The sequence below is a fragment of the Carassius auratus genome, chromosome 29 (assembly GCF_003368295.1).
Source record: "Carassius auratus strain Wakin chromosome 29, ASM336829v1, whole genome shotgun sequence".
NCBI classification, from domain to species: Eukaryota; Metazoa; Chordata; class Actinopteri; order Cypriniformes; family Cyprinidae; genus Carassius; species Carassius auratus.
Window position 1 is genome coordinate 13944289 of NC_039271.1, and position 25820 is coordinate 13970108.

Consider the following 25820-nt stretch of genomic DNA (forward strand, 5'->3'; position numbering starts at 1 on the left):
ATAGCTACTAAGTTCAGTCTGTTTTTCACTGGTGGTGTATAAGTCACATGTGTTATTTTATGCCTTTTAATTGTCATTTTAGATTAAGTTTCTTCTGCAGAAAACTTCAGAATAGTGCTAATCTACAACCAGCCGGTTATTATTCCAAAATAGAGCCCGCCGCCAAGCTATGTATGCAAATGTACCAAATGAAATCTGAATTCTGCTAAATGTGGGTTATAAAACCTGTTGCGCCACATGGCATCAAAACACGGCATGTATGACACAGCAGTCTGTATTAGTGGTAGCTAAATCATCACACAGCACTCACGATCACTGAAGTGGGCTTCCATCAGAGCTGACGAGGGCTTCGGCACACTGATGGGCCGATCGAGCTCCTCATTTACTCGATGCACAGCAAAGAGGAGTCTAGTCACGTCTGTTAATCATAGGCTCTACAGCATACCCAGGTGTGCTTCTGATCCCCCTGGGAGAAAGAGACTGATGAGGGATCATTTGCCTCTAGCTGCACCATTGATGAAGTGTCCATTCATAAAGGGATGTAACCCAGGAGTTAATAACTTGGGCTGGTAAATGAAAAGTTGTAGGTTCAAACCCTGAAAGGTCTGGTCTTTGAGCTGTCGTCCTTCAGCAAGAAACTTAACCTCAGGTTACTTCAGCGAGATCTTTACTTAAAAATTCAGACGCTCCTACGGTGACTTAGTCTTATTAAACTGTCATTAAACTGGCCCCAATAATGTGGTAAATATTCTATTCTATTCTATTCTACTCTATTCTAAGTTATTTTCCACAACCTAGAAAGCTAGGCAGCATTTTAGGCAGCCATTTTTATTCACATACTTTCATAAGACAAATAGAGATTCTATTCTATTCTATTCTATTCTGTTCTATTATATTCTATATTATATTACATTTATTAAGTCTGTTCCAAACCTAGTGAGCATTCTAGATTCATTCTAGAATTTTTAGGCCACATAGGCATGCAATCGTAAGACCTCTATTCTATTCTATTCTATTCTATTCTATTCTATTCTATTCTATTCTATTCTATTCTATTCTATTCTATTTTACAGAATTTAAACTATTCCAAAACCAAGGGAGCTGTCTACCTAATGACTGCATAATTATGATGCATTCTTTTGGTCAAAACCCATTTAATCCAAAACTAAAACATCAATATTTGTGTCTGCTTTGTAGTCTATGCATATATTATTAGGGTTTGGGTTAGTTAGCTTAGGAACATGGTAAAGTAACTTTGGAATGATTTGATTCCAGTAGTTTTGCAAAAATCTCATATTAAGCATTAAAATACAGAGCATTTTGAATGTTTGAATGTTATGAGCACTTATAATGTTCCATTCTGGTTAAGATGCTGTCTTAGAAGGTAGGTGTCTATGCAGACAGCACAGGGAGCAGGCAGCTGACTACAGGAGGCCTTGGAGCAGAGCTGTAGCGTATCATTTGAAAATGTGTTTTTGGACACTACAACAATGGTTTTACCTGATTTAATCTCTGTTTAAGATGGCTTTCTGGTCAAGAATTGATTCCTGTTCTGCAACTGCCTTGCAGAGGACAATGTGTGATTCAATTAAAAAAAATGTAATTAGCCTTTGTTGAAAAGTAGAATTACACAGTGTTCTTTTGTGTGCATGAATGTGGACAGTAGGAGCTCTTGAGCTGTAGTGGGGACAGAAAATCCTCTTGTTCCTAAATCAGATGTGTACACACAAACACACACGCACATGTTTGTTTTTGTGAGAAGTGGGGACATCCGATTTGCGTAATGGTTTTTATACTGTACAAACTGTATATTCTATCGCCCTACACCTAACCGTAACCCTCACAGGAAACTTTGTGCATTTTTAGTTTCTGAAAAAAACTCATTCTGTATGATTTATAAGCGTTTTGAAAAATGGGGACATGGGTTATGTCCTCATAAGTCACCCTCACCTTGTGATACCTGTGTCATACCCATGTCATTATACAGAGTTGTGTCCTGATATGTCACAAAAACAAGAGCGCACACACACACACACACACACACACACACACACACACACACACACACTTATTCTTAAGTGTGTGCTTTCACATTCAGGTTGCTTGGCAAAGAGTAATAAAATGTAAATCTGTCGCAACTGAGCAAATATCTCTGATATTCAGATCAACAAACCTGAAAATATACTGCTAAATGACCTTTAGAAGTCCCTTTTCTTTATCTTCTTTGGACCCTATTTTAACGATCTAAGCACATGGTCTAAAGTGCACGACACAGGTATACTCAGGATGCTAGTTTAACAACGGGAAAATGTTCAACATGCTCATGTGCATGGTATAAACAGGTTGTACCTATTCTCGTAATAAGTAATGGGTGTTTTTTGGGTGTAACGTACAATAAACCAATCAGAGTGTCATCTCTCATTCCCTTTAAGAGGTAGTTGCACTCGTGCCATGGTCAATTTGCTATATACACAAATTGTAAGCGCAAAGAAAGAACGTGTCTCCAGAGACGAAACGGAGCTGCTCGTGCGCGAGCAAATAGGTAGCCTAATTCTGATGTATGCAATGGCCGTGTAGACATGTAGGCAATTGTCTATTAATGTAGCCTACACAATAATAATCTTTAAAATGTTAACCTTTTATCGTTTCATATTTTAAAATGTTTGTGTGCTGCTGTGCATCCCTGTGTGTAATAAGCAAAGTAAACGCGTGTTGTGAACCCATCCAAAGGTGCATGTTCTACTATTGCGTCTATTTTCAGTTCCTCGAAATAGCAACACGCTAACAAGTGAAGTGAAGTGAAGTGAAGTGACATTCAGCCAAGTATGGTGACCCATACTCAGAATTTGTGCTCTGCATTTAACCCATCCGAAATGCACACACACAGAGCAGTGAACACACACACACACTGTGAGCACACACCCGGAGCAGTGGGCAGCCATTTATGCTGCGGCGCCCGGGGAGCAGTTGGGGGTTCGATGCCTTGCTCAAGGGCACCTAAGTCGTGGTATTGAAGGTGGAGAGAGAACTGTACATGCACTCCCCCCACCCACAATTCCGTCCGGCCCGAGACTAGAACCCACAACCCTTCGATTGGGAGTCCAACCCTCTAACCATTAGGCCACGACTTCCCCGTCGTGTGCCTGAACACACCTCGTTTTTAAACCAGCGCGTCCATGGGCGCACAAATGGGTGCAAATGCATTTGCTATATAAAAAACGCGGGTTTGCGCCAGGTGTATGATAGGCCCCTTTATCTGTTTTTAACCGGTTCATTTGTACAGATCTTTAGATGCTTTAGGTTGTGTGTATCTGGGACAGTTTATCAGTGTTGAAGCCAAACTGTGATTAATTTAGCTGTAAGTGGTTCTGATAATCTTTTTGCCCTTTAGTGTTTGATGCACAAAAAAATCGGTAACACTTTAGTATAGGGTCCCATTCACACTAATAAGTAGTTGCTTATTAGCATGTCTATTATTAACATATTGGCTGTTTATTAGTGCTTATAAAATAAATATAATGCATGACATCCATAATCCTACCCAATACCCTAAACTTAACAACTACCTTATAAACTATTAATAAGCAGCAAATAAGGAGTTAATTGAGGCAAAAGTCATAGTTAATGGTTAGTTAATAGTGAGAATTGGACCCTAAAATAAAGTGTGACCAAAAAATATATCTGTCTGTCTATTTATTATTTATATACAGATTCTGCAGTAGTTTTGTTAGTCTATGAAACAATTGTATTCAGTTGTAGAAAAATTATGCACACTCAATTATGCAAGATCATGTCTCTGAGCTAAAAGAAGTTCAGGGTGCATTTAGCGTTCATGTTCATAATGAGTGTCTCCATAGCTTTTGTCTATTTTAATAACAGACATTACTGCAAAAAACGAATGCAGCATAGAAGACATCAGTCTTTTAGAAGAGAGCATATCAGCCTCTGATGAGAAAGTGAGATACTCAAAGTTGTCAAAATGCCTCTTTATGTGAACTGGGCTGAATTCACACAGTACAGAGGACTCGTACAGCCCCCGACCTGCTAGTTCTCCCTCACAACCGTTGTGAAATTAAAATTGTGTGTTAGAAGAGCTGTTAAAGCAACCAACTTGCTGCCATTGGAGTGGATGGTTGGAGAGGGTCATGACATCATCATGTGTCCTTTTCTGCCTTTCATCAACCTTTCAAGTGTTCGTGGGTGTGTACTTAAAGAGTTTAAATTAAGACTTGTTTAATTGGCAGTGTGATCAAATGTGTGTGTTTGCACTGTGAGTGAGCTAAAAGTGCATCCCACACACACTCGTCAGTGGCCTTGTGCTGTGTGTCTTCTGGTGAAATCTTCCCATAGGCTCTCAAACCCCTATGGTCATAACACATTCTACATTTCTACATTACAATTCAATTCAGGAATAAAAGATAATTGCATGCCCCAGCTGGATGTTGAGAACCCCTTTGGCGATTAAACTGTATCACCACTGCTGAAATGGTGACAAGCTAAATGATGCAGATTGAATATTCCATGCCCTCTGCCCCTTGAGTTTTGAGTTTGTCATGCTAATGATGCTAATATCATGTAGTGCTTCTTGTGTGATACGAACAAACCCAGCGTGAAGCACCATAACTCCCCTTACCTTTTCTTAAACATTTTTTTTTTTTTTTGAATATGTTAGTTAATGTCTTGCCCTCTTTTTATTTCCTTTGAAAATAATAATGCTCTCCAAATGATTTTATTTTACTTCTTTCCATGAAGAAATTTACCAGAATGTTCATGCTGCTCTTTTCAGTACATGAATTTTAGAAATTAATATTTATATATGTTGTATCAGAATTAGCAGTACGAACATCCTGTTGTACATTATCGAGTACTGAGGTAAATGGTGACAGAAATTTTATTTTTGGTAGAACTGTTGTGTTAATTTCCAATGATTTCTTCTGGTGTTGCTGGTTTAAGGATCATTTAACAATAAAAGGTGTTGTAATACATTGCAGTCGGTTTGATTTGTGCTTTAAGGCGTCTTATTTAGTAATAAAATGCAGCCCCTCCCCCTTTGCCGAGTGTGTTCCTGCTGTCTTTTTTTAGAAACAGGAGCTCTATATTTGATAATGTTGTTGTTATTGCGGTGCTCCTGTTCTTGCAGCTTTGCCTCCGTTCTCATGGAAACGAGAGTTGTTTTGAAGTGAGTGAGGGTGTGTGTGTTAAGTGTGCGTGTGTTTATGTGAGATTGAGGGCGAGCAAGAGGAATGTTGATAGTGTTGCTTTACACATCAAGGTTGTTCAGCACCTTGTTCAGGAATAAACTGCTTCCGGCACTCAGTAATATTACCAGCCTTCAACGTTTTCAAATTCACATCCACACTAGTGTGATGGCTTTCTCACTATAAAAGTGAAAGCTTCTGATTGGATCAACCAAATTATTTCATTTTGTTATTCCAGAGCTTTCAAGATTCTGATTCTGTGTGTCCATGTTGATTAATTAGGTTAGATTTTCATTAATATATTTGAATAATTTTAGGTTTGCTTCCTTAATGACAACCACTGCACTACTGTAATATGAAAAAGCATTATGAGAGTGTTACGCATCATGGTAATGAGAATTTGATCTGAACACGTTCTTATGTGTCATGAAATTCATCCTGAGATCCTTCTAGATCAACACGTTTTCTCTCAGTGTGACAGTATTTCCTGAACCAGTTGAGCATATAAAATCAGCGCTGAATGATTTCTCCATAATTATAAAGTATTGCTTAGAAATTTGAGGTGAATGTGATCTGCATATGCATTGACAGAATTTAATTCCTGAATGTGCTGAATGCCCCACTGGAAGGTGAAACAATCATGTGACATTAGTAGCATTTATTGCCCTGCGATCCCAGAGCCCACGGAATAATTCTCATAATTACCATCCATAAATGAGCTCACAATTTCTCTCCTCTCGCTCTCTGAAAAATGGGCAAACGTAATCAACCATACAGCCACACACGTGCACGTGTAAGTAAAGCAGGTGTGCATCCTGTTCATTCTCTCTGATCTTCACCCCGGGGAAAAACACACTGGGTGAGTCTGTGACAGAGTGTGTGTGTGTATGTGTGAGACTTCTGTACAACATTATTAGAGGAGACAGTGGGTGTGTTTGACAAACAGGCTTGTTTTGTTTTTGTAATTTAACTACAGTCAGCCATGACAGACTCATTAGGAGGAGTTCATGGTGTGAGACTGCAAGTGTGCGTATGTGAGTAACAGGTTCATTAGCAGAGGTTCCTGACACAAGGTGTGTTTGACAAGAAAATGAAATCTGCCTGAATTTGCAGATTCAGCCAAAACTGTGGCAGATGTGCATAGTCAAATACAAACATTAGCTTTTCCAACAGAAAATGGCAATTATGTGCTGCAGAGTTTTTGAAAAGTCATTCAGATGACATTGAAAAACAGCAGTATTGTAATGGTGAGTATACATGAAATCAAAAACAAGATAAATATCTGCTTGATATTATAATAATAATAATAGCATTTCTATTTTCAATAATCGCCGGGATCGGATATATAGACAATGCTGAATAGGAATCACACACAAGTTCTTGATATGAAATTAAGATCCATCAATGTGCTCTTCTTGCTAGAGTCCAGTATCTTTTAAACATATTTTATTAAACTGTTCTGATGTAAGCGCTCTAAGAGAATTATATTACTCTTAAATATTTTTTTTTTAAACGGAGTCAACCTCAATATTTATTTCAACATCAAAAAGCTAAGTAAGCTGGCATGGCGTTAAAACTGCAGCCAATCAATAGTAAGCTAACACTACTACTACTAGTAGTAGTAATAATATTAGTATTAATAATATTAGCAATAATAATAGTAAATAATAAAAAAGTCACCTTGCATAAAATAAGCAAATACAAACAGAGGAATCAAACCAAGTGAATAATACAAAATGAATAGAGAACATAGTTAGAAATCGTTACACAAATTGAAATATAAAAATATAAGCAGAGGCAGAAAATGCAAAAAAAAAAAATATATATATATATATATATATATTTGCAGAATCAAATATAAAACATAATCAAAGAAGAAATTATGTATAATAGGGTGTTAAGAAACTTGGACTTGCATATTATATCCATTTTGTATATTAACAAACAGGACATGTTCTCCCAAAATATATTTTTCTTCCACATATCCAAATATTTAACCACACATGTGAGAATAAAGGAAGAATAAAAATCAAAAGCTAGTTTGAGCACTGTGTTGTGAACAGGTGATAGAAACAGCTGTCAAGGAGGTGATGAAATATAATGTGGCCGAAGACAGTAAGAAGTTAAGCAGCTGTCATATTGTGCTTTATTAGACATAGACAGAAGAAGGAAACTTGATTTAAAGTGGTCATATGATGCTTTTTTAAAGATAATTATTTTGTGTATTTGGTGTAACAGAATATGTTGACATGCTATAATGTTCAAAAAATACATTATTTTTCAAATACTGTATGTTTATTGTAGGTCCTCTATGCCCCGCCTCTCTCAAACGCATCAAGTCCCTCCTTTCGACAAGCGTAGTCTGCTCTGATTGGCCAACTTACCCAGTGCATTGTGATTGCCCGAACTCTGCATTTGAACATTCAATAGCAAATAATTAAACTAATAATAAAACGTACTTACAGTAGCTGATTCAGAAGAGCCAGATTGTCGTAGCAAAGTCAGAATTACCTCCTCTCCTAGGTTCATGAAACGATCATCCATAAAATGTGTTGCTGTTCTGTTGTAAGGAATCTTAAAGATCTTCTTGCATCTACTTTCAGAAGACCAAATAAAGTTCCTTTGCTTTTGCCTAGATACACACAGCATCTCCCTGACCCCGCTGCTTCAACACTAACTGCGGTTACTGAAACCACACCTTCTTTCTTTGCGTGAACATTTATTTCCACATAGTGACCTAGAAATGTGGGGGGCGTGTTTGAACGTGCCATTTTAGGATGGCGTGGCAGAGTCTTAACTTTGATAAAGAATATCTCTTTGGATTTGAGACTTTAGTCTTTAATCTTTACAGATCTTCTTCATGTACCAAGAGCTTGTAACACTCCAAAGAGAAAGGAAAAACTGAAATCACATTATATGACCCTGGATGAAGCATGTTTTGTAGAGCTTTTGGTTTGTCTATAGTATAGACCATGATTATAGCTGCTTTTATAGCTCTTTTTACTTCAATCTTGTTTGCTCTTTTTCCAAAACAATTTTTCAGTTTCTCTCAGATTTGTTTTTTCATCAGTGTTTTCAAGTAGTGCCAGGTTTCTGCCAAGTGCGTTTGAAATTTAGTCACTTAAATCAGAGACATTTTTCTCATGCAAATTAATTAATTTGGCATTTTGAACACCTGTGATGCAAAAGAAAGTGAAGCTGATGCTTAAGTAAGGCTATCTATGGTTATACAAGTGCTTGACTCTGCACATAGTCATCTCTTTTTGTTGTTTTCTCTCCCTGTCTCGCTCTGTCTCTCCCTCTCACTGAGCAATATGTATCGCACGTCCATTCCACCTCCTACTTGCAGGCTTTTTCCAAACTTCCTTCTCTCCTGCAGACCAACTCCATTGTGTAGTGCATTTGATTCTTGTCGGGATGTCTGCTGAGATTGTTAGTGGAGGCAGCCTCTATTGATCTATCTACAGCTAGCATGTGTACAGCAAAATGCTAACAACCAAACAGAACACCTTAACCGCTGTGTAGCAACACCCTGACAACAAATCCACCTCATTTATGTAATGTTGCAGTGAGTTTAGCATGGACACCATGGGTTGGTGTTACAGTGAAGTATTTTATGTAAATTCATTTTTGGCAAATAAAGAAATAAAAATAAAGGAATAATAAAAAAATATTTTAATAAATAAAACCATAATTATTAGGGATGCACCGGTTGACCGGCCATGAATCGGAACCGGACAGTTTTTGCTTAAAATACACGATCAGCAATCGGACAGTTTTTGATCTTTTTGGGCCCGATTTTTCCGGAAGTGCGCCCGCGTGCACAGACTACATTGTAATCATTCGCTATCGTGTAATTTGTTTGGAAACATTTTGAAATCTGTATGCAGGACACGGGCAGCCGTTCGGCACTGGAAGTGCTGAGCTACATGTCTGAGGCACAGATAGCAAATTTAAAAGCTAAAACAAATACTGAATGCTGATTAAGAAACCTCTTGTTGATTGTGTTGTTTGCATTGCAGAACTATGCAGTTGTTGCCTTTAATTTCACATGGTTACAGTTAATGTTTTCATTAAGGCCAGTTCTATGTAGTTTCAACCCAATTCAAAAACAAAAGCTAAATGCTGATGTCTGTACCATCTATGTTTGTATTGAATGTAGCCTGCTTACTGTGCAGTTACTGCCGTTAATTTCAGATGGTTACGGTTACTGTTTTCAATAGCCAAAAGCCAGTTTAGCCTATTAAATACCAAATAAACCTCTTGTTTATGCATAATTTCCCTCTTTTTTGTTTGTTGCTTAAAGAAAAAAAAATTGAAATCAGTATCGGAATCGGCCAGTTTGCTTGTAAAACATCGTTATCGGAATCAGCCATGAAAAATCATGATCTGTGCATCCCTAACAATTATATTGAAGGGTAAATTCTATATTATAATTTAGACAGAATTACTTAAGGGTCTGTTGCAGGAGACTATATTATCTTGGGTAATATAAAAAAGGCGTATAAAAGTCTCCTCTTCAAGTGACTGATGCTAACATTACACTCTTTCCTGTCATAGCCTAAGCAACGGACCTCATTGTCCTCCTCCCAGGATGTCCAGAAACCCCTCCAGAACCACAGCGGTCAGCCTTCAGAGGTCAGTTCATCACTCGGCTACGCCAGCTTCAGCACCAGCCCCCCCGCCAGCCCCCCCATCAGCCCCGCCAACTGCTCCGTCGGATCGGTCGAAGACTACGGCCTCACTGGTACGACTGTCCTTTTTATTTTAGCATTTTATTCCCTCTTGCTGGTCTAGAGGACAAGATTTCTCTAATATAATCCCCTACGACAAATAAAAAAAGACACGACTTGAGAAAACTGCTGACATGCAGTGAGAACATGGAGGTGTAAAGGTGTCTAGTGTCTGAGTGGACAAATAATGGGAGCTTTGGGACAGATTTGCTTACTGTTTACAGGGATGCGGTTTTTTATAGGCATTTCAGCCAATGAGGTCACACACTAGATAAAAAAAAAACCGACCCCCTTTATGTCTTTTATTCAGACATGTTAATTTTCAGCAGTAGGCCTCTTGTGCTTGTGCCAACAACAGAGTAATTCCCACTGCTTTGAGCGACACTACTGTAAAAGTGTGACTAAATTACTCATCAAACCACCTTTTAATGGCTTGTACAGTATTTTAAAGTGCCACTGTAAGAAACTGGCAGCGGGCATCGGAGCACGTGGGAATGTCCTTGGTCTGAATTGTTGGTAAAAATGCTGCACTCAGAGAGCAATGCAGGGATGTTCTGCACAAAGCCTAGTGCAAGCGCACCATCTCAGCAGACGTCAGTGTTTTGGCATGGGTGGTTTCGGCCGCCGCTTTCTGCCTGTCATTTCCTCAGCATCCACCTACAGCACTGCTGGCCGAGTGGGCAGCCGATGCTGTTTCCATGGCGATGTCATTCCTGGTACTGAGGAGGGGTAGCCATGGTGACGCTGGTGTACTTCACAGTCCGTTGGTTTCGACTAATGCTGCTGCACATGCTTGTCTGGCATCCTGATCCCCTGACGCATGTGTTCAGAGAAAATAAGGATAAATAGGGAGGAAGGAGAGAGTATCTAATTATAAGAGTTACTGCTTGCTCACTTTTGCCAAGTTTGCTGTTTTTAGTTTGGATACGGTTGGTTACAGAAGGGGATGTTGCAATATTTACCTGTTAAGTGCATTTTTGACCCTTTTTTTTACTTCCACATTCAGTCAGGCAGCATCCAAAATGAACAGCCACCACTTGTTAAAGTAGTGGCTGAGTAAATATACCAAAAGGCAACTTTTAGATTTATTTTTCCCCCAGATGTGAAATTACTCCCATTATAGAAATTATTTTGAGAAACAAAGTAATGATGTGTCTTGATGTTTTTGAGACAGTTTCACGCAAAGATGGAGACTGACTCATCTCTGCAGTGAGTGACACCATTACTTGCACTATTTGTCATACAGTACATGCAAGGGAAAATGTATTAACTAATAATTCATTTATTACAGGAATATAAACAGTATATAGTTTATTGTATATTGTATATGTTTATTATAATGTAGAATTGACTAAATAAAGCTGATAGGAATTATTTTTATGGCTGGTAAATTCACTGCCCAATAACAGGAGTGTTAAAAAGTTAATTTAGAATTTTGCTGTCGGGCTAAGCTGTCAAACTTTTCTACCATTTATTAAACTCTGTCACTTGTATAGATCCCAGCGGGTGTCATTACCTTCATCTGTGTCGCTCCTGAAATCCTCCCAGCCTGTGCATGTGTGGCAGGAGGACCTGGCAACCCTTTAACCAAAGCCTCATTTGCCCTGTGAGTCATAAAGCTCTCCCTGGCCACATTACCCGCCATTCCCTCTGTACAAGACAAGCGATCTCTTAAGAAAGGCAAACGGTGATAGATAGCAAAGGAAATATCGCTGCAGCATACAAAACCCTTTTGGAACTACAGGGGAGTTTGTATCTCTTTTTGCAGGGTCTCCACTGTGAAAAGGGCCTCTCCAGTCTAACAGGGGGCTTTTCAGATGGAGGGGTCCTCTACTCTTCTCTTTGATGCCGACTCCCTGACGGTCTGCCCTAATAAACGTGTCCTGTGTCCCACCGTTGCAGGACTTTGTAATGGTGGCGTTTCATGGGATTTTTGAGCTTGTTTCATCTGGTTGCATGAAGTTCTTAGGTTCTTTGCTTTATTCCCTGCAATAAAAGCAGATTTTTGGGTTATCAGCATTGAGATCTCACGGTACGTTTGGTTGATAGTACTTTTAATTTAATTCTGCTGGCATACGAAGACAAAAAAGGGGCCATCACTGTAATCGCATGTTAGCATCTCCTCTGGGAGGCAAAAGACATGAATCCGAAGCGCTGTTCTGATTGAAGCTGCAGATCAGAGTCGAAATCACAGTAAAAGGCATTGAAGTCCTCTCTCTGCAGCTCCAGGAATAGATCTCGCATTTTCATGCTTTCGTTCACCCCATCTTCTTTTTTTCCCCTCATCTTCCTCCTCCTCCTATCTATTTATTAGCTTTATAAGGTCCATTGTATTGTTGCCTTGGCAACTAGAGTTGAGTGAGCGCATTGTAGTTCCTTTGATGCTGTGCCTAGGTGATGAAATGAAGTTCTGCCGTTTCCCTACAGTAGGTGCGAGAGAGATGGAGAGATAGAGGCATGATGAGAGTGCGGAGAAGACAAGTTCTCATCGCTTTGGGTTACCAAAGGTGGTGTATTTTTATCCAGCTGCGCTTGGTGCAAACGCTTTTGATGTGGTGTTTTGTAACTGTGGAGAGAGATGAGTGAGATTGCAGCACTGCGATGCATATAGGCCTTTCAGCTCTGAGATACAGTCAAGTTGTTTGTTTTTTGGTCCCAGGCATGATAACCAGCATCCTTAACCCCCACTCAACTGAAAAGTTAACCAGCGATTTCATCAGAATATTTCATTTGGTTTGTTGTTCATGCTTAATATTTGATTTTCATCATAAGCTTCTATCTATAACTTTGGAAATCATAATTTCTTGTTTTATTGGAATACAATTGAAGCATTTTGCAATTTTAAGACCGCTGCTTTCTTTTTAGTTTATATTTGCAGATTGTGGAAGGACTGAATGAATAAGAACAAACTACTAAATTATTTAAAACTTATGATACAGTAACAATTACAGTAGCTTCCATGATGATTCTTTAAATGACTGGCCCAACTCAGAAAGAAGGTTCAAAGAAAATACTGGGTTTCCCACTGGCAATTACAACATTGTGGTGGCGTTCTAGTGCATTCAACCAGTAAATACAGCCATTCTGACTTCACTAAATGGCAGCATCAGTCCAGTTTATGGGCATCTTGGTAACGCCCTTGAGCAGCTATCTCCAGACAAAAAAGCACTGTTCTTATTTACTTGAATGGAGAAAGAATAAAAATGCTTAAACTGTTGTCAAAATTTACAATTCAATAATCTGAGTGTGCTTTTTACAAAATGTATGTTTACATTTTTTTTATAAGAATTTCCAATCGTAAAAGTTATTATCAGAAGAAATTGAGTTACAATAAAATATTTGAACTAAAAAATCATGAATTGCAGGGTCTCTTATGTATATATTACTGAATGTATTTGACGGTTACATATTTAATTACACCACCGTACCTTACTTTTGCATTAAATTAATCAGTAGTGTCAGTAAAGACTTTTACATTGTTAACATAAATTGCTCAATAAATTTTGTTATTTAAAACAATCTTGAAAAAAACATTACCAGAGATTCCACAAAAATATTAAGCAGCAAAAATGTGTTCAACATCTTTCTTCTTTTCTGAAGGTTTATATGATACTGGAGACTGGAGTAATGGCTGCTGAAAACTCAGATTTTCCATCACCATAATAAATTTAATTATAAAACATATTAAAATATATAGAGTTAATTTAATATTTCACAATATCACTGTTTTTTATTTTTCGATAGAGTGTAAGAAACTTCATAAATGACTCATAAAATCAAAGTTTTACCAACCCAAAACTTTCAAACGGTAATGGACTGTGGACATTTGATTGGTGATATAAATAGTGTCAAATCTTAAATATTCTGTATTTGGTCAACTTTTAAAAATGTATTTGTTTTTTTATTTTGTACCCAAAACATTAAACTTTGTCCACAGTACATTTCTCTGTTTCAGTGTGCGCTCAAACTTTTAGTCCCCACTCTGTTGATATTTTCCCACTATACGTCAATTACTTTATGACAAAAATAGCATAGTACGTTACAAAAAGGCTAGATGTTGCCTGTATAAGTTGATTGTCTCTCTTAATTGAAAGGTGGACTCTCCTGAATGTCTTGTTGTCCTCTTCTTCCCCGTGTTGAGTTCTTCAAATGTCCAAGAACTATAAACTGACCTGATGCTGTTCACTGCATTAATGGAGTGATCTGGTGTGTGCCCATGCACTCATGCATGCATTATTACACGCTCTACTCGTCTTTATGACTCAGTGTGCTAACGGGGCTCTGTGGCATAATTAAACACCATCATTCCATTAAAGAGAGTTTGATTAGAGGATCTGTGTGTGTGAATGTGTTCCCTGTAGTTCAGCCACCCACAGAGATTCAGAGATCAGAGTCCTGTGTGTTGAATGGTTAGATAAAAAAATCATATTTTTATTGTCCATCCATAAACGAATGTATGTGCAGTTACAACTGTATGAGCACACACACACACACATATCTTCTGAACAGTTCTGGTTTCTAATGTAACAAATTGAACATCACTCTTCTGACAGCATTCAGACCCCACAGCACTTGTCGATGCTGGTTGCCGTGGAGATGTGCAGTGCAGTTTGAGACAAATGGAAAGCTACAGTGAATTCAATATTTCATAATTGTTTATGATTCCTGTGGGCATATAGGGGAGATAAATGGCAATTCCATATAAGAAAGGGTATATTGAATAGTATATTGTGCCCATGAGAACTGAGAGACTGACAGACTCATAGACTTAGACTGGACTGATTTGAATCCATGTGCATTTAGACGTCAGACAGCAGGCCCTTTAAAATGTTCTGTGATTGACAGGTCTGATATTGCTCTGTGGCTTTTAATATCTTCGAGAGTGAGTCAAAGATGTACACCACAGAAAATGAAACAAGACTGTAGCAGACGTGATGCTCAACCCTTGCCTGCAAACATAACCTAACTTACCTCTGCTGATGTAGCGCTCGCACGCTCGTACACGCCTGGCTTTATGACAGTCTTTAGGCTACACAAGTTCATTTTTTGTGCTAATTTATGTTAATGTCACAACAATTTTTTTTGTTTGGGCTATTGGAGTTTTATGCTAAATAAAAATTTATTAAAAAAAAATAAATTTAGCTGAGATGTTTGATAAAGCATGAATCACTGTTACTTTTGCTCATACTTGTGTTTGTGAAATGAATAAACCTCAAATTGTAAGTACACTTCAGTACGCCGAGGAAAGAAATGTTATGACTTTTCATAATGATAGATTTTATGGTTGGTTACAATATGATTTCTATTGTGTTTTACTCACTGTCCCAAATGAAAAGAGACCACCTGCTCTGTGATATTCTGTTCTCTATATGGCTTATGTCCCTCCTTCGATGTAAATCTATGGAATGTTTTACCCTTTCCATTAGAGGCCGACCGATATATCGGTTTTACCGATTAATCGGCACTGATAGTTGATTGCGGGAACAATCGGTTATCGGCAAAAATGTTGATTGTTTTCCGGGTTGCGTCCATTGCTGGAGTGGCTGAGAAGGGTCTGTTTTCATTATACAGTGCAAGAGCGGCCTCTAGTGGTTGAAATCACTGACAACATTTTTGTTCAGCTATTTGTTTAGACACGTGACACTGCATGCTAAGACTTCAGACCCGGATTTAAATGCAGCTGACAGAGAATCCTGCAATGCCACAGAGAGCCATTCACATAGTTTTCCATGAAATTACAATATATTCAACCCAAATCGTTGTTTTCATCGAAACTTTTTTTTTTTTTTTTAAACTGAACTTCAAACTTATCTATGCCTCATTTTTCACTCTTGAAGTAAACTTGTGTCCGTTTGGAGAATAAATAAACTGTTTTAGACCACTGCTTAAGTTTAACGTGACGCATCCGGAGTGTGTGTGATAACTGTGAGTTCTCCTAGACTCAGCGCTGTTTGCGCTCTTTCATTTTGATTAGATAATTGTAACGATAAAAACTCCCTAATCATCGGGAAGAAGGAGGCGGGAACCGGCGTACAATCAAAAACTTTTTAAATTTCACGCCCTCACGGCGACTGACGCGCACAAATAAAAAGCAAACATAAAATAATGTCCCAGGCCTGGTCCTCTCTCGTCCTTCATGGTCGTCACTCCAGTTTTATATCCTTCCATCTCCTACGTGGGACTCGATACTGGCGGTGGGGTGCAGGTGTAGCTCATCTCCAATCACCACACCTGGCCTCACTCCTCGTTCCCACGCCTCTCGGCCCCGCCCCACTCGCCACATACCCCCATCGCCCCCCACAGGCCGGGGGGTACCCTCGAGACTGCGCTCTACTCCCCCCCCCCCCCCTTCCCTCCGGGGGGGACCGCTCACGGGGACCTGCGGGAACCTGGGGGTAGGACAGACGAGGCGAGAGAAAAGGAGATGGAAGGAGGAGCGACAGGGACGAGAGAGGGGAGAGAGGAAAAAAAAAAAATCCGGTTCCCAGACGCACTGCTGCTCGGCCTTCCACTGGCTGGGTGATCTCCTCCGCGGTGCCCGGCGGTGGCACTGGACGGCCCTCGGCGGACGGCACGACACTCCTCCGCCGCCCGGTGGACGGCGACGGCTCCTCCGATTTTGGGCAGCGGCAGGAGTCCCCCGTTCCCTGCCCCTCCGGATTCCGTCACGGAGGCGGCAGGCTCCGGCCCCCTGGCGAACGGCGCCTACTCCTCCGCTCCCTCACGGATGGCAGCCGCCCCTCCATATCGTGGGCGGTCGGCAGCGAGCCCATCCCCGCTAACTCGCTCCAGCCCACCGCCTCGAGCGTCCATGGCGGCACATACCTCGCCTGCTCGAGGGCACCGCGGATTCACCACAGCGGCGAGGGATCTTCAGCAGCGCGTCCCTCCTTCTCCCGGGCTTCGGCACCACTGTAACGATACAAATCCCTAATCATCGGGAAGAAGGAGGCGGGAACCGGCGCACAATCAAAAACATTTTAATATTCAAAATTAAACACAAAACAGCGCGTCAGCCCCTCACGGCGACTGACGCGCACAAATAAAAAGCAAACATAAAATAATGTCCCAGGCCTGGTCCTCTCTCGTCCTTCACGGTCGTCACTCCAGTTTTATATCCTTCCATCTCCTACGTGGGACTCGATACTGGCGGTGGGGCGCAGGTGTAGCTCATCTCCAATCACCACACCTGGCCTCACTCCTCGTTCCCACGCCTCTCGGCCCCGCCCCACTCGCCACAATAATTATTAAGTGTTCAAGGATAGAAGCAGTTAAAGTGTGAGAGTATACATTGTGCTGGTATAATTTTAGGGCCCTATGAATTCCGTGATGTGGAAAATGCGGATGGAATCGCGGAATCCGATCATGAAAACAGAATTCACAGTTTAACGAGGAATGTCATGTAACCTGTCAAATTTTGAATAAATTAATCAAAAGTAGGTCATTACACATTACAAGTTACACATGGACTAGTATCTGTTACTATTAAGCCGCAAGTGTCGATGTTCTGTATGACTCTAATGAATGGCGCAGATGCGAAGTTTCATTTATTACACACATACTGAAGCGCGCATGATGTTCGCTGTGATTTCAGCTTCTGACGTATCTCTAAATGAGGATGTAAACGTATGAAAAACATCTCCAGAACTGCTCTGAGAGAGCTTTCATGAGCTTCTAACCATTTGGTTTGAGTTAAAACAGCCTCATATCACATACACAGAGCTGTAAAGGTTCATTTTCATTTTGAATTCGAATTTGAATAGGAATTTGCATAGGAAATCCCCTTTGTTTGCCCAAAAAAGTTTACTTAAAGTTACAGGTTGTAGGACCTGCCACTGGAGGGCGCACTACCAAAACAATAACAATCGCGTGGTTTGATGATGCTAAGAAGGAGCGTGGAATGATGGGATTTGTTGTCTTCTACTCAACCGCAGACGGCCATCAATCAGACAGATTTACAAGTAGTTGAAAACACTAGAGATTGTTAGTAATCAGCTGGACAAAATATATAACACTAGCCTAGTGCTTTTTTGAAAATTTAATGCAAATATCTTACAAATTGTACCCTTTAATTTTCAATAATTAAAAGAAAAATTCAATTAATGTGTCTTGCCTTCATTTGGTAACCAAAACTTTAAAAAAAAATTGAATTCACAACACGGAATATTTGAGAGGGGAAAAATCATAAGGCTTCTTTAAGATAAAAAAAATGTTTTATGGATTCAAATAATTAAACATGCTGAAACACAGAATTTGGTAACAGTAAAAAATTTGGTGAGAAAAAAATAAAACACTTCATAGGGCCCTAAACGTAATTACGTAATTATGTAAAAACATTAAAAAAAAAATTATTGAATTGATTGTAAAAATGTATAATCACGTTAATTTTTGATTTATTTTTCATTTTGCTAAAATATATTTGAATATATTTTAAAATGTACCATAATTTATTCCTGTGATGGCAAAGTTGAATTTCAAGCATCATTAATCCAATCTTCAGTGTCACATGATCCTTCAGAAATCATTCTAATATGCTGATTTGTTGTGCACAAGAAGCATTTATTTTCAATCCTGCTTAATATTTTTGTGGAAACTGATACATTTTTTTCAGGTTCTTTGATGAATAGAATGCTCAAAAGAACAGTATTTGTATGAAATAGACCTTTTTCTATGTTTTTGATCAATTTATTGCATCCTTGCTGAATAATAACAATAATAATGTATTAAAAAAAATCTATTATGTTCCTTGAAATAGTTAGAGAAATTATTGATTTATTTTCTGTATCATAACAGACCCTAAGTATTGCAATAGTAACATCAATGTTTGCTTTAGCAAGCACCAAGAAGATTTTTCTCTGCAATATTAGAATATTACAGTTGTATATTTATTTATTAAATGTAAAAAGCAATGGTATAGATACATTTTTATTTTCCTCTCTCTGCGAGCTGCTGTAGGTCTGGCAGGATCTCTGGCCCTATTTTTGGCAGGAAATGGGTGCCGTTCAATACGGTGCAGTAAACATTTGTTAACAAGCGATTAAACATGTGGCCTTTAATCCACTGGAAAAGACAGCCATCAGCTCAGAGTGTGGGAGTGTGTTTGTGTGAGCAGCTCAGCCCATCAGCTCTTTTTCTACTGTTCTCCACCATTACTTCCTCCTGCATCTACAACCCCACCCTGATTTTGAATTTCAGACTAATCTAAATAGACAGATAACTTCAACACACAGTGAGCCACAGGTTCACATATATCAGCTCACAAATACATACAGTACGTGCAGAATACTTATCTTTCGGTTTCTCTCCAAAGCTGTGACATGACAAGACATGACAGTATATGCACAGATGAGCAAGTGTGCATGCACAGAAACACATCACTGGAATGTTGTGTGGTGCAACAGTGGCCCTATCAGATCTTTGAGAATGAAAAACTACATGTAAACGAATGTGTGCGAGTGTGACCTCAGAGGTGGGAGCCTCATTCTTCACAAGATCCTTCTCCTGGAAAGTCCTGCTGGCTGTCCTGCTAAGGTAAGAACGAGTGCGATAGAGGTTTTGAAGAAAGAGGTAGGTGCTGTAGCTTTATTGCAGCATGTGATATTTTTAACCATAGCCGATGGTTCTCCATGGAAATGTTTAATGGAGGGAGGAGAGATTCACAACTTTTTTTAAGAATATCCACTTTTTTTAATTCAACTCCTGTCGGGGTTCAGATTCGCTCTTTGCTGTGGGCCCAGCATGCACTGCAGCTCCTGTTATATGACTCACTCTGGCTGATGTTCTCTTCCCTGCTGTTTACTGCATGTTCTGGAGAAGCTCTTCGCACCACTGACTCAGAAATACAGCAGCATAAGCCAATAATCTTGATAATACCCCTGAATGCTGCTCTTACACCCCAGCGGTCTAGTCACCTGAAATCAAAATTCTGTCCTCATTTAATTTGGTAAGTAAGATGATATTTAGTCATATATGATATTTAAATGATTATAGTAGTTTTATGATTAAAGCTCTGTAAAGTATATAAAGCACTGATGCTACAATGGTTACATAATGTTCACTCTTCATGCAAAAAAATATATTTTTAAACCTGAGAAGTTGCTTTTTGCACCTGTTCTGTGCTCATTTTGTTGTCAGTACATCAAATTGAACAGGATGGATTTGTTTTTATCAGGGCATGAACTCTGTCCCACTGTTTTCACCTCAAAGCTTGAATTTCTCATATATGTGTCTTTATAAATTACGACAAGTAACCCTGCAAGCGATCTAATTATGTGGGAAGAGTTCAGACGCTGTGCTGAGGGATAGATTTCCTCCCACTGACCCCGGATCAGTCTTTTTCACCCTGCGTGAGCATTTGATGCACTCTCTGCTGTGCTCAGATAAGACTTGAGCACTTCTGCTGAGATCTCTCTGATTCTTTGGCCTTTGGGTCAGTTCAGATGGCACCACAGTCTTCTACAGTAGATCGCTTTCTTTCTGTCTGTCTGTGGTCTTTCTTTCTCGGTTTCCTCTCTCCGTTCTGAAGGCCAAGAGCTTTGAGCCCATGATTTTAGGAAGCCACATCCAGACCAGAGAACATCACTTGGTTCAATTTGCTTTTATTAAATCACTCCGCTCGTGTCTTGAAATGTTCAAATGTTCAATTAATATTTTGGGCTCAATTATTTACTTACCAGTCAAGTGGCCGCATGATAAGTGGGAAAATTACGCAGAGGTTTATTTTGCAAAATAATGTGCTGACTATACACTATCCCCCAATTTGGGAACCACTAGAGTAGACCATTTGTTCTCTATTAATTTGGTCTGTTACGATGCTCTGTGTATTTGATTACCAATGCCTGTGTAGTACGGCATTGCACAGAGAGGACAAAAGCGTTCATGCTAGTCTCTTTATCATCATCTGTGTTCAAATTGAACACGTCAATTGTACCAAATTGGACAAAACCAAATGCTAAATTCCAATTCATGAATACAGAACGGTATCCAGTGTTATAGGAAAATGCAAATATAATACCTGTATAGTGCCCACCCCTAAGAGGAACATGGAAAAAGCAACAGATATTAGAAGGTTATAAAGGGGGATGCACTAAAAAATAAATGATATTCCATTGTCTAGTTCATTTGCTCATTTGTCAGTTCATTTAATTCTATAATACACTTCAATCCAAAGTGCACACACACAGCCTTGAACACACACCCAGAGCAGTGGGCAGCCATTTATGCTGCAGTGCCCGGGGAGCAGTTGGGGTTCGGTGCCTTGCTCAAGGGCACCTCAGTTGTGGTATTGCCGGCCTGAGACTCAAACCCACAACCCTAGGGTTAGGAGTCAAACTCTCTAACCACTAGGCCACATTTTCACCTGTTCTGACTGCTACAACTTACTACTGTTGTGACTACTATATAGATAAACTAGTTTTTATTTTTTTTATTTATTTCTATTAAAATCCTTTTCTCAGAAAACGGTAAAACCCACACACACAAACCGATCTCTTTCCCCTGATATCTCTCGTAGTTTTTTGACACATCTCTCTCAGTGATGGCAAAGATCTCGGAGCACTCAATGCCTTCATATTACCCATAAACTGTGCATTTTATTTGATCTGTTTCCCAGAAACTGAAGTGAACTTTCCATTATGGCTGTGTAGGTGTGCTGAGTGGTTTCTGTACTGCAGATAGTTATCCACTTCTGCCTTGCTGCGAGTCTGGTGAACCCACTCATTTTTTCCTTAACTTTACTGTATGTTTTTATTTAGGCCGTTGTTTGTTATATTTTATTTGATGTTAAATGAATCGAATACTGTCTGATTTTTAACGATTTACACTGATATTCGACCTATATCAGTTTTAATGAAACTGTTAGCATCAAATTGTTGTTTTGGCGGGCTGATTTGCATCTTTATTATGTGGTTAAGAGTGCACATGGAAGTTTTCAATGTCTGTAGACAGACCGATAGAATCAACCTACCTTGTTTTTTCTTTTGATCCTTCTTAGTGTGAGTTTTTCCTGCACTGTGTTTTGTATTTGGCTTCTTGCAGTTGACGGTCAAGGCCTCTCTGTGTTTTGTATGCCAACCGCTGTTTTGTCTGAGATGGCTGCGACCTTTACTACTGTTGTGATAGCTCATGCTGTCTGTGCCTCTTTCTGTCAGTGGATGAACTCGTCATGGCGTTTAACGTACGGTCCTTTTGCTCTAGATGATCATAACTGACACGGGCCTTTTTGTACAACATTATCCTCTCTCTTCGAGTTCATAAGCGAATCTGGGACTTTGTTTTAAAGGATTGTTTCAGTCGGCATTTCCTCACCCTCATGTCGCTCCAAAGACTTTCTTTCTTCCATGGGACATAAAAGAAGATATTTTCCAAATGGACTAGTCACTCTTTTCTATGCTATTATGGAACTGGAGCTTGCAGACGTCATCATGAAAGTGACCATAAAACTTTAGAAAACATGAAGGTGAGTGCATGATTTTTTAGGGGTGAACTCTCCCTTTTTAAACTCATTTTGTTTGTGTGTGAGATCTCTTGTTGTCTCAACCTGTTCTGCGCTCCCTTAGCCTGCAGGAGTGTAATTTGATCTTTATCGGTTACCTGGAACACGGCACCAACGCTTGGAAAGAACGTTATGGGGGAGCATTGAGCTCTGATGTCTCCCTCTGAGTGTTATAGAGACTGATATCCTGTTTTTTTGCATTCACTAAATCTGACTGCTGGACTCCATTCCAGAGTACACATCAAAATCCTTTATAGCATTGCATGTCTTCCGCCATCCACACCCGTATTTATCAGATGGGACACTGCCTTTTCTCTTGATATACCAGATATGAGAGGCGATGTAATGCATGTGAACGTGGTGCTGTGATTTATATTATATGCCATGAGTATGTTGCTTTACCAGGCACATGCTTTAATGAGTTTTAAACCCCCGATTCAGAGCCTGTTCTGAGGATGTGTGGAGTTGAGATGAGACTAGAAGTACTTTTTGAGTGCTGTTTTAGTTATTCATCAAAGCTGAATTAGCTCGTCCTCCATTTAGTCTTGTTTATTTGCGCTGTGAACTTTATGCAAGATCAACGCTTTTTTTGTTGTTGCAAAATAAAAATAGCAGCTTTCTCTGTGTTCCTTTCAGATTCCTCAATTCCAGTGGTTATTTTGGCCTGTAGCAGAGCGACCTGTTCAGTTAATTATTCTGCGTTGTGTGCACAGAGATAAAAGGCGACTCGTGTGACTGTCTGGAAAGGAACAAAGCTGGATGTACCAACGTGTGTGTGTGTGTGTGTGTGTGTGTGTGTACATGCAGTTCTTTAGTTGAAGACACTAAAAGTCTGTTTATCTGACCAAATTTTACTTGCATTTATTATTATTATTATTATTAAAGCTATGGTTAGACCGGTGTAATTTTCGTCTGCAGAAGAAACATCTTGCCATTCATGTATTTCTACACTTCCCCAAACACTTTGGAATATCAATTAAATATATAATACTAAATTTTGTAAATCGAAATGCCACAATCAGCTCAGAAAATGTGGTAAAAGTGTGCTAATTAACATGACATTTTACTATTTCTCACACTTAAATGTTAGGGTATTCACACAGCCGGTGTGTTGAATTTAGGTGCATTACATGTCTTGCGTATTTTGTGCTACAGACATAAATGATGCCTCAAGTCATACAACATAAGTATGATTGTGCTATCATTCAGACAAATAACACTCTGCCTGAGGACAGATGCTTTTAAGAACTCTTTATTGAAATGGTCTAGGGCTTCTTTACATGGGGCAGTGCAAGAGACTATATTTTTTTGTGTAAAGGGGGACACTGTCCAGGGAGTCAAAGAGACTATTTGAGATGATTTTTGTGGCGAGTGGGGCGGGGCCGAGAGGCATGGGAACGAGGAGTGAGGCCAGGTGTAGTGATTGGAGATGAGCTACATTATTTTACAATAATTTACATAATTTACATTATTTTATGTGTTTGCTTTTTATTTATGCGCACCAGTCGTCCGTGAGGGGCTGGTGCGCCGTTTTGTATTTATTTTGAATATTACAATTATGTTATTGATTGTGCGCCGGTTCCCGCCTCCTTCTTCCCGATGAGTATGGAGTTTTTATCGTTACAGTGGTGCCGAAACCCGGGAGAAGGAGGGACACGCTGCTGAAGATCCCTCGCCGCTGTGGTGAATCCGCGGTGCCCTCGAGCAGGCGAGGTATGTGCCGCCAGGGACGCTCGAGGCGGTGGGCTGGAGCGAGTTGCCGGGGACGGGCGAGCTCGCTGCCGACCGCCCACGATATGGAGGGGCGGCTGCCGTCCGTGAGGGAGCGGAGGAGTCGGCGCCGTTCGCCAGGGGGCCGGAGCCTGCCGCCTCCGTGACGGAATCCAGAGGGGCAGGGAACGGGGGACTCCTGCCGCTGCCCAAAATCGGAGGAGCCGTCGCCGTCCACCGGGCGGCGGAGGAGTGTCGTGCCGTCCGACGAGGGCCGTCCAGTGCCACCGCCGGGCACCGCGGAGGAGATCACCCAGCCGGTGGAGGGCCGAGCAGCAGTGCGTCCCTCCTTCTCCCGTGTTTCGGCACCACTGTAATAATATAAAACTCCATATACATCGGGAAGAAGGAGGCGGGAACCGGCGCACAATCAAAATACATTTTAATATTCAAATAAATACAAAACAGCGCGTCAGCCCCTCACGGCGACTGACGCGCACAAATAAAAAGCAAACATAAAATAATGTCCCAGGCCTGGTCCTCTCTCGTCCTTCACGGTCGTCACTCCAGTTTTATATCCTTCCATCTCCTACGTGGGACTCGATACTAGCGGTGGGGCTCAGGTGTAGCTCATCTCCAATCACTACACCTGGCCTCACTCCTCGTTCCCACGCCTCTCGGCCCCGCCCCACTCGCCACAATTTTATACTGTTATTCATGTCTGTTCTATGTTTTTATGTGAAAGGAAAGAAAGAACGTGAGTGAGAAAGCATGAAGCCTTAAGAATCTAATTTTACTGATTCCTACACTTTTTTTTCTCCCTTTGCAGAGGCAGTGCACCAGAAGGAGTGCATAGATCAAGACGACAGAAGAAATAGCCACGTTCCCGAGCAGTTCGCTGGCCTCCTTCACGGCTCGTCTCCTGCCTGCGAATCCCCTGACAACCCTTACCAGCTCTACAGCAAAGTGCGAAAGTTCAGCGTTCCTGAGCCTCCGCCCCGGCACGGGAATTTTCTCAGAGCACCCGAGTACTCGCCCCCATTCCCTCGCACAGGCAGCGAGGCATCTGCCCTAAAGACCCAGAAAGAAGCCAAACCGCAGATAGTCTACAGGACGATTTTTCACACCCAGGTCAACCAGGGCCCATTTACGCTCACCGAATCGGGTGACAAGACCTCTGGGGTCCATGTGAGGAACAGGGAGTTCCGGAGCAAAAGCAAGGGCGGCTCTAGCCCAGCAAGCAGCAGTTCCGGCTACGAGGAAAGAGCCTGCACTCTCGGGAGGATGAGGTCCATGCCCAAAAACGTTTTGGACCTTCAGCTGTCCAGAAATTTCTCCAAATCAGACTCAAACCTGGTGGCCGTGTCTCCCATCGAGGAGGAGCAGTGGAGTTCCAGGGGGCAGAACAGCCCCGGTAAAAACAGCCCCAACAGACTAGAGAGAACCCCTTCCTTTACGGCAGAGTGGGAAGAGGTAATAACATTTTAATTACCAGCTAATTGCGGAATCATTTCCACTTAATTAATTCACTTAACATGAAGTAACCAAGCTGACTGAATAGAAAGGTTTTCTTTCGGTGCTCGGTGTATGTTTTTGATGTGTGATGCAAAATCATGCCCTTTCGCCGGAAAGCCTTAATTATTCAACAATGTTGTCATGGCAGCTAAGTGATTTTGAATGTGTTTC

The 25820-nt window shown here is 40.5% G+C and overlaps 1 protein-coding gene across 10 annotated transcripts in view; it reads left to right on the plus strand.

The window, feature by feature from the left end:
- The window catches only part of LOC113048150 (ankyrin repeat and sterile alpha motif domain-containing protein 1B-like), a 147169-nt gene that overhangs the window by 69673 nt on the left and 51676 nt on the right, over positions 1 to 25820 (plus strand). For all 10 annotated transcript variants that reach the window (XM_026209720.1, XM_026209729.1, XM_026209724.1 and 7 more), the window contains 2 exons: positions 9759 to 9945; positions 24964 to 25607. In XM_026209720.1, the coding sequence (XP_026065505.1) occupies positions 9759 to 9945; positions 24964 to 25607 (831 nt within the window). The remainder of the gene's footprint in view (positions 1 to 9758; positions 9946 to 24963; positions 25608 to 25820) is intronic.